Source organism: Nasonia vitripennis, chromosome 2 (assembly GCF_009193385.2).
Source record: "Nasonia vitripennis strain AsymCx chromosome 2, Nvit_psr_1.1, whole genome shotgun sequence".
Taxonomy (NCBI): Eukaryota; Metazoa; Arthropoda; class Insecta; order Hymenoptera; family Pteromalidae; genus Nasonia; species Nasonia vitripennis.
This window is the reverse complement of record NC_045758.1, coordinates 19812176-19830452: the sequence shown is the minus strand read 5'-3', so window position 1 is coordinate 19830452 and position 18277 is coordinate 19812176. Positions and strand designations below refer to the sequence as shown.

Below are 18277 nucleotides of genomic sequence, written 5' to 3'. Positions count from 1 at the left end.
AGCGGCGAGTGGCCTCGATGAATCCGTGCGCCTCTTTGCCAGAGTCAGGCGCGCGGACTTTTATTTTGAATAAACAGAGAAGCCAAGTCAAGATTAGTGAATTCCGCGTGTGGAGGTTGGTTCCAAGTTGAAGGTCGAGACTGCGCTCTCTCAGTTTACCTAAAAAATTTGAGCGCTTCCTCTCCGGCTCTCCAGCAAAACAGTAGACAGGCTAGCTATTGTCTGAAAAGGGCAGCCGATTTTCGAACGCGGTCACCTATACTCATTTTTAGGCTTATACTCTGCAGCTGTATGCGTGGCGCTATATACGCGGTGTACAGAAGTCGGAGTGGGGGAGCCGCTCTCTCGCGGAGTTACTTTCTCGTTCGTTACCTGCGCGCCGCAGCTACCTGTTGCCCGTTCCCCGCACGAACAGAGTTTTCATATCCAGGGGGCTTTTCAACGCGCTACGCGCCGTTGTGTAATTGTTGTCGAATTGTTGTCGAATTGTTGTCTAATAATGCGACTTGCTTGGAGCCTTGGAAACGAATCTCAAATCGCGGTGAAAGTTATGATACCCGGTTTGTGACTCCGCGTAATAACTAGTACGCACTTTATTAAAATTTAACCTCGCTCGACTGCGCTTTCTCTTACGATAGATTATTCCGATCAATTATTCAAAATATTGCAGTTTATAATTTATGTATGACAAATTTTAATTGCCGCGCACAGCTACGTTACCCTTCCTTCGAGTGCGATGCGCGGGAAAATAGGAAAACCTGTTGCGCAAACACTGCTTTGAATAATGAATGCCTTTGAATAAAGCGAGCGTTGAGCGAGATTTTTTCCATTTTAAATAATTGATGCTCTCAAAGTACGCTCTGTGCGAGCGTTCGATTTCCGCGAAGCTAAATTGATTATAGCTTATCGAAAAGACGTTGATAAATAAGCCTCCCATAAATCTCTGTCGATGCGAGTCTGTGTCTTTCCTCGCTCGCGAGAGGAAGGCGGCTTCGATATTGTTCGGAGTAAAGTCGACTCGGTTGGTATAACAATGGAGGGGAAACGAAAAATTAAGCCCTCAAGATATGTTACATGCGCTGCAATGCAGATCGACGCGGCGTCTCCTGCTGCGACTGACTTTGGTCTGCTATGCACCTTGTTCCGCAGCACTTTTTCATCGCGATAAGTCGACGCGACTTACGCGAATACAGCGGATACAGCGGTCGGTAGGCTTGTTCAATGTTAATTTCAATTAAACCTACAAGATCCGTGAGAGTGAGTCGGATGCGAGATTAGATAAATCATAGGTTTATCAATACACGTACATTCGATAACCTGAATCGCCAATGAACGCCGTCAGCTGCAAAAGCAAAATTATCCCGCGCCGGTTTACACGGCAGCCAACAATTTTTCACTCTCCGTATCGTGAAATCCGCCTATATATATTACGTTCCTGTGAATTAATTGCTGCGCGCGGCCCAGATACTTTGACCTATATGGAGTGAGAGCAGCGCACAGATCCCCCAAAGGGAGATCAGCTCGCGCGTGCGTACATGCGAGCCCGAAGGCATATACTTTTTCAGCGAGTCGGCGAGTTCAGCGCTCAGCCGAAACCTGATTTTGCACCCGATGCACAGGCCTTAAAACGGCAGTCGCTGTGTTGCTGCAGCTCGCCGGAAAAAAAGTCCACGTCGTGACTCTCTCGGAATAACAAACCGCGATGCTGATTTTATTTCAAAGCCGGCTCGAGAAACAAAACTTGGTTTAATTAAGAACGCGAGCTTGTTTGAGGGAACAGGGTCGAATGATGAACAAAGGAGCTTCTCTACTTTTCAAACTCGACTTTATTCTTCAATAATAATATTGTCCATTCATGAGACACGTTTTCACATTCGTATCACTTACTTGCATCACACGCTCTCCCCCTAAAATTTCGCAATCACAGCATGTACTATACAACTTTCGTATATTCAAAATTAATTTTTTGTACACACTTTGTAGTGGAATGTAACGCATCAGTCGATTGCTTTTCTGGTGCACGATACGTGATATGTCGTTATTACAAACACTCCTTTTGCCTATTTGCTTTTGATGGGGCATGGCACTGACCTCTCTGGATTTAGCAAAATCCACGACGAATCGCCGATGCAGTGCGTTAACAATAAGCGCCCGAACTGATATTGGCAATTTTTCTTTGTACAATTTATACTGCTGAAATTCTGAAGTGAAAAGAGCATACTATACTTAATGTACAGTGTACACGCTGTCTCGTACATAGCCTTAGAGTTAGCTGTAATCGATTGATTTCAACTTTCCTCGCTATCCCGGCTAATCCTATCGGAAATATCGGACAAAGACGCACGTGCGACCTATTCCTATACGTATTTTATTGAACCTTATTGTGTGGAAAAAGAGAAAAGCTGAATAATCGCGTCGAGCCGCCGATCAAATCGCCGAGCGCAGCTCACTTTCGCAGCATTCGTCATCAGGAAATAACCGGCTTATCAGCGCTGAGTCGTAGCTTTTTGGGAAAAATCTACCTTTTACTTCCGTTTTGGCACGTGCGTAATAGTTTCGTTATTTCCGCCTATGTTTGAGAAATGCATTTCGTTTTTTTTTTTTTTTTTTTATTGAAAATGATCTCATACGGCACTAATTCTTTACTCAAACTTATCGAGCATAGAACGACCAACAGATTGTTTCCTCGGCACTTAATTTCAGCATTAATGTAACGTATACCATTGTAATTTAAAAAAGCATAGACATGCTTTTTTATTTAATGATTTTTTAGAGGCTGTAGGAGTGAGCAAAGAGCGCGCATGCGATACAGTATACATTATAATTATATTTTTATAATAGGCACTTGTTTCATTATGTTTACTTTCTTGCTCCCTTTTATGCGCGCGTGATATGTTCTACATAACTCTCTCGATTCTTGCGAGAGTAATAACCGAAGCTGAATACTTATTGCGTATAGAAATGTGATGACGATGCGATCACGACGAGTATATGCGTTCGCCGGCTCGCTTCCCGCAAGTTTTAATTTCATTAATTTAATTAAAATTTTACCGCATATGTTTCTTTTTAAAGCAGCCTTCTTTCCAAGTGGATGCTTAAAACAAAAATAATACGAGCTTTTTACGTATTTTCAGCTAGGTTATCAATCGCTGTTACGAAGTTTTTTTTTTGTTGAGGAAAAATAAAAATAATAGCAGGGAAAATTTCGTAAAATATAATTTTTATTTCAAAAGAGAAAAAAAACAAAATTTTTGACAAACCAAACAAAGAAAATCTTGTTCGCTCGAAGAAAACGCATAAAGTGTGCGTGTACGCGATGTGTGCGTGATTTTTAAGTTAATATTAAACGCACGGTGAAGAAACGCAAACGAACGATCCTGTCGCGCTGAATATTATTATTATTATTATTATTTTCCCCGTTATCTTGGCAGTCTTTGCTTTGAGCACTTTTATAATCAAAGCGAATTACGAAAGGAAAATGCTACTTTTTATCGGTTCTTTTTTCGAGTTACTAACGCTGCAGTAAAACGCCACGTTCCGTTCATCCATGCACATATACACTGAGTCTTCTTCGTTCTCACAAACTTTCTCCACAGTTTATACTTTTATGATTATTGCTGTCTAACTAAATTGCGGCACTGTACAAAGAAAATACTAAATTTTAGAAAAACATTTTTCTTCAAAATATTATTGCTTATTCGTTCTTTGTATCGATAAAATCTTTTTCTAAAATTTTGTACTTCTTTGGCAGCGTGGGAGATTTTTTTGATAGAATTAGGTAAGATGATAATACGTACAAATACGTTTAAGCGATGAGAATCGTTACAATGTATAATTATAATAATAATAATTTTTTTCTAAAAATAAAACGTAATATTATATGTATGTAGCGAAAAATAGACGACAAGCGCTTAGTCGACGTATTGTCCTTCTCGACTTCACTCGACGCTTACAAAAAAGAAATCATGTTTACGTCGCATATAATATTCATACTTTTATATATATATATATATATATATATATATATATATATATATATATATATATATATATATACACATACACCTCTATATATGGGTAAACGCACGGCAGTATTACAAAGGCATTTCAACATTTGAGTTTATTCGCCCCGTGAAAACACGTTTCAGAATGAATTGCACTTTGAAAATTTGGAAAGTCTAGTGTTAAATTCGTCTGTGTGCTGTCCGTTTACACAAAATCGTTTATATTTCAACCATCAAATGCGAGCAAAAATGCGCGGCAGTCCTAGAAAATTGGTCCCTTGGTTGCCTCACGAGAAACGTTTTCGTCAATCTTTTATCATCGCGGAATGCGCAAGAAATTCAGCTTTCTTCAGTAGGAAGGGAAAACATTACACATATCTACACGCCTTCTACATATATAATTATATTTATATAATATTTATATATAAAATATTTTTCCCTATGACCTAAGAGCTACGCTTTTCAGTAAGCTATATTATTCTATGATATGAAGGGCAATGAACGAAAAAAAGAATATTTAAGATTAATAAACTGGGTAGGATAATAGAGTTTACGCTACTGGAAGGACGGCGCCTTGTCTCACTTTCATCCGCAATTTGTACCTTAGGTTTCCTTCTCTCGTGCAATCTTTACCGGTTCTCAAGTCGTTTATCAAGATAAAACTCAGCCGTGGTGTGTTTAAAGTACATATTGGGAAAGATACTCCCAACAAGGGTTTTCGAATAGTGGTTTAAATTGTCTTTTCGATGAAATTATTTTCACTCGTAGAAAATTAATAGAGATCAAATTTAGAATTTAAAAAATTTACGAAGAAAAAACTCGTTAATTTTTTATTCGCAAGAAAAATCTCTGACGTCCATGAGGATGAATCGAGCACACGCAAAGGTATGAGGTGTGCGTTTCTACTGAGTAATATGAGAGACACACACGTGGGGTTGAAGCGTCGACTGCAGGCTGATGCAGCGATTAAAAGGTCGACCGGGCGCCGCGTGGGGTTAAAAAGACACTCGTATTTCAAGTAGCAGCAACTCGCGGAGGGTCTTTCAGCTTGCATCTACCGAAAAACTAATTTCGCTCCGAAAATAAACTTTTGATGGCCTAATACACCGGAAGTACAATCGTCGCTTTCCATGATTACTTTTCGAAATTCACATTCAATTTTCTCGAGTAAATTTTTGTACAATAAAACTCCGCAGTTGGTCAGCAATCGCTCATATATGTTCATTCAAATGTTTAGCAACGATCAATAAGATTTAGGACTTTGAAGTCATCCTTAAAATTTAATTTGTACAATTTCGATGGAGCCACGTTTGAAATGCCGACAAACGACTGCAGATTTAAAAATGTACACGTCTTATTGATTGTAGTTTGATTGGAATCTGTACAGTTTTAAAACTACATTCTGAAAAATACAATTTATGCTTATTAAAACTCTTAATTGGTCCCAAGAAACGAATTTTGCCCCGTTCCCAAGGCATAATTTACGCATTTATCTACATCATAAATTAGCATAAAATATGCACGAAATGAGATCGTACTACTTTTTTTCTCCGAAATTGAAAATATGGTGCGATCTCCATAAAATGTGTGAATCCAGACGAAAAAAGAGAGGCTAAAATCCAAGATTGCAAATCGAGATGAAAATAATAAAGTTGCCCAACTTTCAATAGCCATAACAATTCATTGGAATCGTTTATAGGTATTAATCTTTGAGAACATTGAAAGCCATTTGCTTCAATTAAAGAAGATATAAGCTCGTTATTACTTCAATCAGTTCTCACAGTTGTTTGCTCGTCGCTGTTGATCGCCGAAGCTGAGAAAGATTGTGAAAGCTATTGAAAATTGGCAAAAAAATAATAAACAAAAAAATGTCGAGCAAACGCGAGCGTTGCACTGCGTGCTCGATCGAAAGTCCAGAAAGTCAATAAGGAAAAATAACGCCGTCCTTCGCTTATCACACAATTAGAGTCTACGAAGCCTCCGGCCACGTAGTCATCGTCGTCGTCGTCGTCGTCTCTCTTATAACTCTTAACTCCCGCCGCTGTCTTATTTTCTCACGGCTCTTCGAGGCCCACACTACGAGACCCGACGGCCTGGCGCGCGAGAAAGAGAGAGGCCAAAAACCCGCCGACGCGCTGGAACGAGAGAGGATGAATAATAAATGAGCGCGAGCCGGTCGAACGGAGAGTGAGAGAGGGAGAGGAAGAACGAGAGAGAGAGAGAGAGAGAGAGAGAGAGAGAGAGAGAGAGAGAAGCAGCGCAGCTTCGACAAAAGGTGGCAGATACTTTCAGAAGAAAAATAATAGGAAGAAGGTACGGAGGCAAAGGAGAGAAGGAATCGAGAGTCGATGAAGGTGCATACCCTTTTGGCGTCGCCGTCTGTCGGCGGACGCGCGAACCCTGTACCGGACTAGGGCCACATTCTTTCTCCTTTCTTCGGAGCTGGCCTTCTTTTGTTAAGCTTACAGAGGAGGCGACGCAACGCTACAACAAGCTATACAAGCATACGCGCGAACCGAAGCTATTTAGGGATTTTCGCGTGGAAAAATGCGCCGGAAGCGAGCGCGCCTCAGCTGCAAGCGAAGGGACACGCACACCTTTGCTCTTCCTTTTGCCCCCTGCGGAGGAATGTGACTTTGCATCGCCTATTTTCGTCGAGGAAAAAATACCTTTGTTCATCTCGCGATTCCGTCTCTCCTCTCTTCGGGAGTTTTGCGTTTTGCTGCGGTGGAACGGATCTATCACAATTTAGCTAATGTACTACTACTGCGAGCTGCTCCTCTCTCTCTCTCTCTCTCTCTCTCTCTCTCTCTCTCTCTCTATCTATCTATCTCTAATATGCCGTCACGCTAGTCTCGCGGTCGTTCGTGTTCGTAGATAATCTTGATGAAAGGCTTATACATCCTCTGTCGCCTGTTGCGCTCGTCCAACGGACTTATTACACGTTCTCCTTGCCCTCGAACTTCTTGGCCAGGTCGGCGATGAGTGTCTTGTAGATAAGGGGGTCGATGTTCTTGCCCAGCTGGTAGAGGATGAACCAGTCGCCGATCTGACACCTGTTGGAGATGACCTCGATCTGGTCCTGGTGCGAGAGGCGGGATCGCGCTCGCAGCAAGATGAAGCGCAGCTTCGGTCCGGCCACGACTGCGGCGCGGTACGCCAGGCTCAGGCCGCTCAGCACGGAGAGAATGATGAACCAGAACCAGAGGAACACGTAGATCTTCTCGTTGACGATGTTCAGCGGGAGCACGCAGAGACCGTCGAACTTCTGCACCGTGCCGGACGCACCATATTTGTGGAAGGTGCACTTGGTCACTTTCGGAAAGACCCGCGACATCGGGTCCACTCGCTCCTCCGGCTCCATTTCGGTGAACTTGACCACGTCCGAGCCGTAGGTCGTGAACTCGCCGTCCAGGAAGAAATCCATGAAGTATATCTGGCCGACGACGTTGATGAAGTTGAGCACCTCGCACAGGAAGAAGCGGAACGCGTAGAAGTTTTGCGAGTGCAGATTGGTAGCAAAGTAGTCCACCAGCAGCTTCCTGCGGTCAGTCTTGCAGTCCTCGCTGACTACTGGGCAATTGAGGTCGAGTACCAGCATCTTGATTCTGCCACCTTCCCAGGTCTTCCACAGGTAGCGTGGGATGTAGAAAAGAATGGCCTGGAAGAAAAGGGTGAAGCACACCCACTGGTAGTACTTGTGGTACTTGATGTCGTCTTCGCCATCCACGTGCGATGCTACTCCTGGCTGAACTATGTCCTTGCCCACAACGCCATTGCGGTCTGGAATGGTGAAGGTCGAGTAGATCCAGCAGTAGGTGTCCATGACATGCAGGGGAATTTCATCGACTATGCAGTCGATGGGGTCTCCAATGTACTGCCTCGATGTGACCAGCAGCGAGAAGGCCACAAGGATGATGAAGGTGGCTTTGTAATGTAATCTGAATACATTGTTGTCGATGCATACTGTATCGAGCTTCAGTAAGCCCTTCACCGAGCCAAAAACGTCAAACATCTTGGCTTCTTGTCTTCTCTGACTTGCTCACAAACGAAAAGCCCTGGGGAGAAAGGAAAAAAAATATTGAGAATACTGGCAGAGCAGCTAAGTGAGAATCGGACGATAAGATAAGGGCGATTTGAATTTAGCAGAAACAATCGAAATTCTGCACTGCAGCGTAGATTAAGCGTTGTAGCAGCAGATAAGAGGATCGCGTGGGTATAAACGCGTAAGTATAAACGGGAGCACCTAGCGCGGCTCCGCAGCTCATTCAGCGCCTGCAAAGAACAACAAACTCGCTGCTTCGAGTTGTCTAGCTAGAAGTACCCGCGCGGGACGTAAACAAAGCTATGATGGATAAGCAGTGGGAAAAGTCGCGCATTCTAGGGACTAGGGATGGCTGTTTCGGCACGCTACGCACCTCTTTATCGGCGGGCTTCCGGGAAAAGCGCAGCGGCAGCGGCAACTGAACAGCTGCGGTGTCCTCTCCACAAGTAACTGTATACAAGTACTGATCGGGCGCGCGCGTCGTGGCTGCCTCAACGACGAGCTCGCATCTCCTTCCTCGGCTTCGCGGAACAAAGGGCGACAACTCTCGCGCACAGTTTTTCACAGAAAGATCACTGAAAACACCGTGGGCTGCGTGAACCGGCACGAACAGCGCGATGCGCGTATACCCGCGAAGAGAGTATCAGTGAGCAGTGGGACGCGAGATCGGCTCCAGGCAAACCGCGCGTTTTTTCGTCGCTGCACTGATGCAACGGACTCGAGCCGCGACACTCGGCTCCTCGGAGGAGGCGATGATGGCTAGTGTAGCTGGAGAGCTATACTCTGGCGGTCGCAGCAGCAGCGGAAGCAGCCGCGCGCGTACGTATATCTCGTGGTTCTCGTGGTGTAGCTCGGCCGTGTCGAGTGTACACGAGCAGCGCGCACGCGAGCGTCGGGGACTGAGCTCGTGCTCGCCGCGGGACCCTTCCTGTCCTTCCCCCCTCGGCTTGGCCGCTCTTTCGCTCTCTTTCTCTCTCTCTCTCTCTCTCTCACTCTCTCTCTCTCTCTCTCTCTCTCTCTTTCTCCCCCACGTTGCCACCGCTTTATCTCCGCCCCACTCTCGGCGCTTTTTCTCTCCGCAGGCCCCTACTCCGACAGCTCTCGCCTCGGCCGCTTCTTTTATCTCTGTCTGTCTACTATACACTCTACACGGGCGGCGGTACGGCAGCCGGCAGGCAGCGCAGGAACTATAGGTGCACCCGTACGACATATATGATGCATGTGTGCGAGAGAGCCTGCAGGAGAGAGAGAGAGAGAGAGAGAGAGAGCGAGAGAGAGAGAGAGAGAGAGAGAGAGACTGAATAGAAGACACACGGGGTACCCACAAGCCGCGCGAGCACGTTATATGCGCATGCGCCGAGCTTATGGTTTTGGGTTATATGGTATGCACTATACTGGTATGTACTATACACGCGCATGTTTTATATGCCAAGCGCACTCCCAGTCCGGCAGCTCCAGCTCGCTCTATAGTGTCGTCGTGTAGTACCTATACTGGGGGAGCGTGGATTCCTCGATTGCTCGATCTCTCCTCTCTGCGCGTCTGAGCCGCGGTTGCTGCAGCCGTATATGTCGACTTTTCATACACTTTGCTGGAATCGAGGCAGACAAGTGTGTGGCTCGTTTGAGGCACTTTTTTATGGGACGTTCCACGGCGTAAAGTTTGTTTTGCTCTCGTGGAGATAAAATCTTCTGCTCGCGGGCCACATGGCCTTACGCTAGGTATTCTCCTAGTGGGAATGATTTTTCTTACCACTTGAACTACGAGCAGAAAATTACAGCGGACCGTAGCGAGTTTATTCAGCTACAAGTATCAATTTCATCCTCGAAGGAAATATTAAAATAGCAGACGCAACATGCAGCGAGAATTGACATATTTTTTCTTCGAGTATGCTCTTACATACTTGAAGGGCTATAATTATTGCGACTCTGCATAAAATAAAGGCAACGTAATGAAAACATCAAGTTATCCCGATTTCCCGTCCGGATAAGCTGCGACCGGTAGAAGCCCAAAAATTCCTGGTTTCCCTCTCTTTCTCTCTCTCTCTCTCTCTCTCTCTCTCTCTCTCTCTCTCTCTCTCTCTCTCTCTCTCAGATAAAAGAGACTCGCCTGGCGGCTGCGCAGAGAGCGCGCGCAGCCCCGACTAGAATCAATCCTACGGGTAAGATCAGGGCCGGATCAGGAGAGTTAGGGTACTGATCCGGGCCAAGCTAGGAATCGGGTATGGGCCGTAGCACAGGTGTAATGATCCGCGCAAATCCGGCCCGAGAAAAAACGAATATGAAGAGAAAAAAATTGACAAATCAGACAATGTTACGGGCTTTATCGTGCATAGTTTACCCTACCTGAAGTTTACTTGTATAGACTACTACAGTACCGGATCCGGGCCGGATAAAATCCTGAAGTATACTAAATCAGTTTCTTATTATCAACTTACTCTAATATAATAAATGCCAAATAATGTTGTACAAACGTTATACTATTTATTTGTTAATTTATTTATTAAGTACGTCATGAGCAATTTATAGAACATAAATTACATTAAAACGTATATGTAACTGAAATATATAAAAATAGTCAAATTTTAATTATTAATATTTTAAACGTCATTGCCATCACTATCTTGATCCCGAGTTCTTTTTCTGCTGTCACGACCTCGATCCCAATCAGCAGCATTGTTTATAACAGTTCCAATCAGTCCCAGTAAATCAGCATTTGTCACTGTTTGTCCCTTCTTACTATATGCATTCTGCATTGCATCTGAAAAATATATTATACTTATTTATGAAGAATATTTTTATATAAATACATGAGTCAAAAATAATTTTTTTATTTCCTTTCTTACCAAACAAGCAGTCGTAAAACTTGGAATCTTTAAAAATGTACTTGTCTTTATTTATTTATTTAATTTTTTTTTTTTGAGCAGTAAATTTTCTAACAAGATCTCTAGAAAAGAAAGTTTTGAAAATAGGAGTTATAACTTTGGCAGCTACATTTTTCTCTTGAGTATTTATATTGCAGCCAAAATAAGTTTTCTGAAATGAATAAAAATAGATTAAATTTGAAATTTGTTTTTCTTTGTGTAATTTAACATCTATAGTTCTTCTAAGGTCTGTAGCAATACCTATGTAAACAAATTTGGCTTCATCTTCCGGATCATTTTCTTTAAAATTCTTAATTTCAAATAGTTTTTTTGACCAGTTTTTAAAAATGTTTTTGCACATGCAGGAAGTTCAGAATGATACGGTTTCAATGTTTTCAATAAAGCATCTAGATGAGTATTAGGAATGGTAAACGTAAAAAACCATTTCTTCAAGTCTTTTACAAAATCTGTCTCAATAAATTGTTCAGCTGCATCTAAATAATCCTCATCACTATCACCAGAATCAGTCTCTTCATCCGATGAAAATCTTCTAAGATTCGCCTATTCTACAAATTCATCATTATTATACTTCTTTGCTATAACAGGTGCATCTGTATCTGATTCTTTATGTTTTCTATGTCTTGTACTTCCTGAACTTGCTCTACTAGAATTTTACTACTCTCTACATGCAAAATCTTCTTTGGCACTACTGCATTATCTGAAGCTTCTTTTTCAAGCATGTCTTTTTTCAACTTTTGCTTCATTCGATAATTGCGAACTCTCAACTTGTTTCGTTCACTCATTTTTTCACATACAACAAATTATTTCGGAGTTAACACACAAAATATATTTCCTAACAAAACCAAAGCTATTGTAATCACATATAGGTTAGGACTACTTTTATATTCTCATAAGATTTACGTTACTTCAGGTGTCCTCTACTGTACCCTTAATATTACATTAAACCTATAAGTTGTATCGTAGGAATCTGCTACAGTTTACATGTTTTCTAAATCTAGGCAAGCAAATCCGGGCCGGGTTAGCGCATCATTACAAGCTTGATCAGGACCGGATTTCAAGTACGGCGTGCCGTACCCAATTTCCACTCGGGAGGTGACGAGCGATTTTGCCGGTTGCCATGGCGACCAATGCGCTCGGTTGCATGGGATTTGAGACTTCCAACGAGCCTATCTTGAATCTTTCCCCTATTTCCTTACAGATGTATCAATGGCACATTCGGGTGGTCGCGGGACGACGCCGACGGATGTGTAGCTCATAGCAGCTACAGTAAGTGTGTGGGGAAGAGACGCGAATGGGAGGTGCGCTGCGGTGGAAAAAAATGACCGTACGCGGGTACTTTATATACCCATATACATGGATTGTGAGATGTGTCCCCTGCAGGCGAGGTATCTTTATTTCGAGGGATAGGATAGTGTTAATCTCGAAATCTATCTCAGGTACATGCTCGAACACTGGACGTTCATCATTCCAACACATATACGCAGGGTTCGCAGCAAGATTCAGGTAATTACTACGCGAATCTCTGCAAGACTCTGAGGGTAGGTTTTTGGTCGCATTCTTAGAGTCGCGTAAATTTTTGTTTACACTCAGGTAAATCAAGGGCTATCACACGTAAAAAGGAATGGCGAGGAAAGCAGCTGGCAGCCAATCAAAGGAGAGAGGTAAGCGTTAAACGGACTTGTTCCTTATTGAGGTGGTGGGGAGAGAACACGAAGGAATGAGTCCGTTTAAAGATTGCTTCTGATTGGCTCTCAGCTGCTATTCCTCGCTATTCCTTTTTACCTGTGATAGCCCTAAGGCAACGCTATTCGCCGATAGAGACAATTAAATGCACAGCGCGAGGCTAACTGTAATCATATACTCGATGCTAATGTATTCTGAAAACGGTACCTCTCCTATTCAAATCGACGGGGCGTACGTCCAGCGCCGAACAATCGAATGCGAGAGCCCGAAAAAGCCGTACGAATCGAAAAGAGCCCTTGACCAGCATTGCGCGGGCAGCTCATTCGCATTCAACGCGCCTAATATACTCTATTGTGGGCATGTCTCCGCTCGCTCTGTAAGTACTACACACAATGGCCGATGCTCGTCGCATTCCGCTCTTGTTAAAGGATGATGATGATGATGATGATGATGATGATGATGATGATGATATAACGAAAGGAAGAACGCCTCTGAGTATAATAAACCAAATGTGGGACTGATTCATTTCTACGCATTCCTGCAGCAGTTTATACGTTACGCAAGAATAATTATTTGCAGAGAGGAAAGAATGACCGAATGACTGGCCACTTCGGGCTCTTCGCATACGAAAATTGGGAAATTCGCAGTGGCCGTGTCGGTCGTATCGAGTGCCTACCACTGCCACGTACTGCACTCAAGCGCATTCGTGTACGCGAGGACGGAGCAAAGATGAATCATCGAAAAACATGTCGGAGCCAGGCTTTTCTCGGAATGGATGCGGGATCTCGACTGGCCGATCTCGGAAACTCTCACGTCAGATGCGCCTCGAGCGCTACGCTCAAGTCCTTGGAAATAGCCCGCGACGGTGAGAGCGTCGGATTGCAACTTGGCGCGCAATTATGCGCGATCTATGCAAATCGGCACCGCGCGAACAAACGTGGCCGTGAGTGCAGGCGTTATGGCTCGATCGCCGATCAGCTCGTAGCCATAGGTACTCGTCGGGAGATAGTCGGGAGCGGAGAACGAGAGGCGATATTAAGAGGTCGCGGTGACGCGTCTCGCTCCGAAATTCCAGCGCGGCCGCGGCCCAAAGATGTAAGCCCGTGAGGGAAGGCTCGTAGCGAGGCGAGGCTCCGGACCGGTATGGCTTGGGAAGAAATTGCGGAGTGCGGGCGAGTTGCAAGTTGTCTTTAAATTTTCAGGATTAGATATAGCCTCGCGTCGAATGGTACTTTCGCGGTACAACGAAATAAGAAGCAATAAGAAGCAGACTCGCGATATAAACTGTCGGAGAAAAAGTCCACACCTTATCCGGTCGGCTTATCATTGATGCCTGATACGAATATTAATTGCTATAAACCACCTCCCTCGCTCTCCATCCTCAACGCCAATGCCATTCGCGACTCGGACTGCATTCAAAGACCGATCCAGCATGGTATTGTTCGAGATTTTTCGGCACCGCCGATCGATGAATTATGCAAGGCAGCGCCGCGTCGGTTTCGGTGCGAGAAAAAATCCGCTCGCAAGCAGAGGTAAAAGTCGTGACGAAATTTGACGAAAATGCACGAGTCCGATCGCTATCTATAAGTATATAGGCGTCGATTTTTTGCAGGGCAACGCGCTTTTCTATCTATCTAGGCGATCGGCCGGTAATTGTTCCTCTCATTTGGAATTTTGCAACGGTGCGCTTTGCATATTACGCAGCCGGCCTCTTATGCATAGGTAATTGAAAGCCCGCCTATATCGCTGTTATAAAAAGGCGAATATGATTGATACGATTCGAGATAATGCGTCTAGGCTGCAGAGCACGGCGGGAGAGTTGCAATTACGCCCGGCCGGTTTAATTGTAGTTTTATGCCCTTTTTCCTCGGCACGTAACTCGATTAGATTGTGAATTTATGATGACGATGAAGGATTTTTTCCTCCTCTGCGGCGGAGAATGATAATTATGCCATCGTGCTCCATCTCACCCGCCGATAATGCTAATACTTAAATTACACATTACTGTGCGATTTATGCTGCGTACTTTGGAAAGTATAAGAGCGCGCAACGTTTTCGAAAATCACTCGAGTTGAAAAGAGTGAAATCGATATAACTATACACACACACACACGCACATATATATATAGCGCCGCGAAGGGATTAATCTATTGGGGATTGAAATCCCGCAATCTCCGCCTCGTTTACTCTCGCGACCGATTTCTCCCTTCCGCATCTTGCAACAGTCTTATTGCGCCGAGGCGTTATCGCTTATCGCGGGTTCGGCGCTGCAGTTATTTTCAATCGAGGCGCGCGCACACCCAATAGCTACACGTCGTCGATGTTCTTATTGGCTTTCACTTCCCGCCAGTTTCGGCGTACTCGCGATCACCGATCACATCGGCACCACGATTTTCCCATTTCACATTCCGTATAGCAACCGCGTCCAATAAATCCCTCGGCAAGAGGCCCTTTCAGCAACCTGTCGCATCTGTTTCCCGTTCGTCGCGACCGACCCACGCGTAAATCCCCAAAGCAAACACAAAGACAACATACGACGTGCCATCGCTCATTTTCATGCAAAGACGCGCCGAGGAGGAGGAGAAGAAGAAGAAGCGCGCTCTCTTACAGTCTTAGATGTGCGCATACGTGCGGACTCGTTAAGCCGCGGTTAATCCGTTGGCGGCGCATCTGCTGCGCGCTCCGCTCGTTGTCTCTTTCTGGTTGCGCGAGCGCGGCTGTAACTCGAGGACAATGAGCGTTTACGTAACGAGCAGCGCGCGGGTTTCGACCTAAAAAAGATTCCTATGCGCGTACACTCTTTCACCGCGCGCTAGCTCTGCAGGCGTTGTACTTAATTGCCGCGCGCCTGATTGGCTTATCGGAATTTTTCATTACGCGGTTATAATTATAAAAGGCACGCTTCGCCCTGGCTATGGCGTATTTATAGGTCGGGCTCTTGTTTTCCTTTCAGCCTCCGTCTCTGATGCGATAGGGATGGGCAAATGGACATCAGGGTCACGCATCGATTTCCCCCCACCCCCACCCCCCCCACCCCACCCCACTGCGCCGGGCGCATCTCGTTCGGAATGGCTGTCACGATCGTAATTTATGCAGTTATGGAAACAGCCGATTCGAATTTGCATAGACTCGTTCGGGCCAGCTCGCTGCTGCGCTGTTCTTCGGAAAAAAGCCCACTCGAATCGTAATGCGCCTGCAGCTTATTATTCACATTCGAATGTCGCAGGGAGCGCAATGGGCCACTTGGGCGGATCGGAACCGAGAGCGCGTGAATCGATCTTTGCTTCCTCGTATAGCAGCGGCGCTCCGTCGAATACCAATCGAACCCGATATACCCGCCGAGTTCGATTTTCAAGTCGCGTGTTGCTATACTCGTAACTGCCTGCTCGTGCCAGTGTTATAATTCGCGCGCTGCACAGGTATCGAGATTATTATTAGAGACAGCGTTCGATAAGACACCGTCGCCGTGCTCGCTTATTATTATACAACTTGTATTATCATCGCTCATTTGGAACACTCGAGTCGCCGAGAGAGAGAGGGAGAGAGAGAGGGAGAGAGAGAGAGAGAGAGATACATTTTTGATCTCGCGAAGAAGGCATACTAGTCGCAGCCGCAGAGCGACGAGACGCTGAATGTGCATCTGGTGGGACACACGAGCTCGAAACGAAGGTCAAACGTGTAGGATTATGACCGCTGTGGCGCGCAATATCAAGTGATGCCTGAAAATATTCGTTTGCGAGTGCACACCAACACTGCACCATCCAACGCGGGCGGTGCTGATGGCCTCGTCACGTGCTCATCGGAGAGCAGAGTTGGCAAAATTTGTTTGCTCTCGCGATGCTATTGTGCTCGGGAGCACGTTTAGGCGGACAGGGAAAGCCAGCTGGGTGAGCATAACGAAACGTACAGGCGACACGAGAGAGCTCTTGTCTGCGAAAACTGTGTGTCAATTCCATCCGATTCCATCCGATTCCATCCGATTCCATCCGATTCCATCCGATTCCATCCGATCTTTGACGGAACTCGATTCAAGCAAACAAGAAGACAGCGCGTCTCGTGTCTCTTATATATTATGATCTACTTGAAGCCCCAGTTTCTGTAAGCAGAGTGCGAAGCGTCGGACGTTTTCTGCAGTAAGAACGAATTCCCGCACGACGCGCCTGCCGATTGGCCCTGATTAGTAGTCTCGCATCAGGAGAGAATATGAGCCGCGTGACCAGTAGCGAGAAACTATAAAAAGACAGAAGACGCGCGAGAGAGAAAAGTCAGGGACAGATCAATTAAGTAAGGTATATACATATGAGCAAATCCACGAGCGAGTGGAAACCGCTCGGCCGTTATGGAAGTTGAGAATTTCAAATTGAGGGCACACCTCTACCAGACACCAGCTTTTTTCATTATTTCCATTCCAATTCACCTACTCAATATCTCAAGGCGCAATCCAGATACGTGTATTACTGGGATATCGAAGTTTCGGAAAAGAGCTTGAATTTAAGGGCTGGATGGTCGACATTGACCGCTCTGGGATCAAAAGTTAGAAGGATTTTAAAAATAGAAAAAATCACTAATTTTCGTAAAAACACGGTGAAAATTGCTGCTTTTTGCCATTTTCAAGCCTAGACAACTTTTGACCTAGATAACCATTTTTAACCCACCAGCCCCGGATTTGAGAACTGCCCCGCAAAAAAGTTTGGCAAGCGATTTCTCATCCCAGATGGCCCAAAGAATGAAAAAAGTTGGCCCGGTCGGTGCACCCGAGTTGTTTCCACTCGCTCGTGGATTTGCTCATATATTATAGACAGAGTGTAGGGAGCCGAGTCCGATTTTTCCCGTCGCTCAATCGAGTGCGTAGCTCTGGGTCAAATATATTAACCCGACGCGCTCGATTATACGTGTGACTGGTTCTGCTGAGCGATGACACCGAGCCGCTGCTGTATTTCGATCGATCCGATCCGCCATCGGAAATGAATATATCGCGGCGGCGCAACAATTGGCCTCTCTTGCTAGTTTAGTATATTTCACGACATACGCGCGCAAAAGGCCAGTGGAGGCGTCGCCGCTCCGACCTCGGCAATAAAATTCGCCGCAGCGCCAAGTACATGTGCCCTTGGCCTTCAGCGCTGAACGCTGGGGGAGCCGGCGAGCCGTGAGACTGCGTGTACACCGAGCACTTTCTCGCGCGCTTTCCCGACCCGTCTACCTATGTCTGTGTGTGTGTGTGTGTGTGTGTGCGTTAGCTATTATGGGAGCATAATGCTAACATCCGCGCGGAGCCTCCCGAGTCGGACCTCGAGATCGCTTGGAGAAGCAGTTAGCGAAGGATGTACGCCTGTGTGCAGCTGGAGCAGGCTCTCGGTGGGCTGTAGCGCGGTAGCGACTTGTGCACTCGCGCGTCTTGCGTCAGACTGCGTGCGCGCGGATGAGAAGAGAACAGCTTTATGCGCGCGCACAGTCCGAATTTTTAATGGGGCTCGCGCCAAGTTGTCGGTTAACCCGACCGAACACAAGCAGTGCAACTGCGCCTGCGGAATCGACAAGAACAATGCCGAGTAGGTATTATAGAAGTCACGGCAAAGGACGATTCTCCGACGGAGCCGTGTGCATGCAGCGCATGGAAGAATACCGAGAGAGAGAGAGAGAGAGAGAGAGAGTGCGGGGGAGGG

At 45.5% G+C, this 18277-nt stretch overlaps 1 protein-coding gene across 1 annotated transcript; it reads right to left on the bottom strand.

The window, feature by feature from the left end:
* Nucleotides 1-1808: 1808 nt before the first annotated feature.
* LOC100120389 (innexin inx2) lies at nt 1809-9000 on the bottom strand. The gene is made up of 2 exons (XM_016988760.2): nt 8423-9000; nt 1809-8062 (listed from the first exon to the last, which is right to left on the bottom strand). Exon 2 carries the CDS (start codon nt 8017-8019, stop codon nt 6943-6945), a length of 1077 nt encoding a protein of 358 aa, XP_016844249.1. The 5' UTR covers nt 8020-8062; nt 8423-9000; the 3' UTR covers nt 1809-6942.
* Between the last annotated feature and the right edge of the window lie 9277 nt (nt 9001-18277).

Bases quoted from the DNA above. Each gene is read 5' to 3' on its own strand.
- LOC100120389 (XM_016988760.2), bottom strand. From the start codon at position 8,019: ATGTTTGACGTTTTTGGCTCGGTGAAGGGCTTACTGAAGCTCGATACA.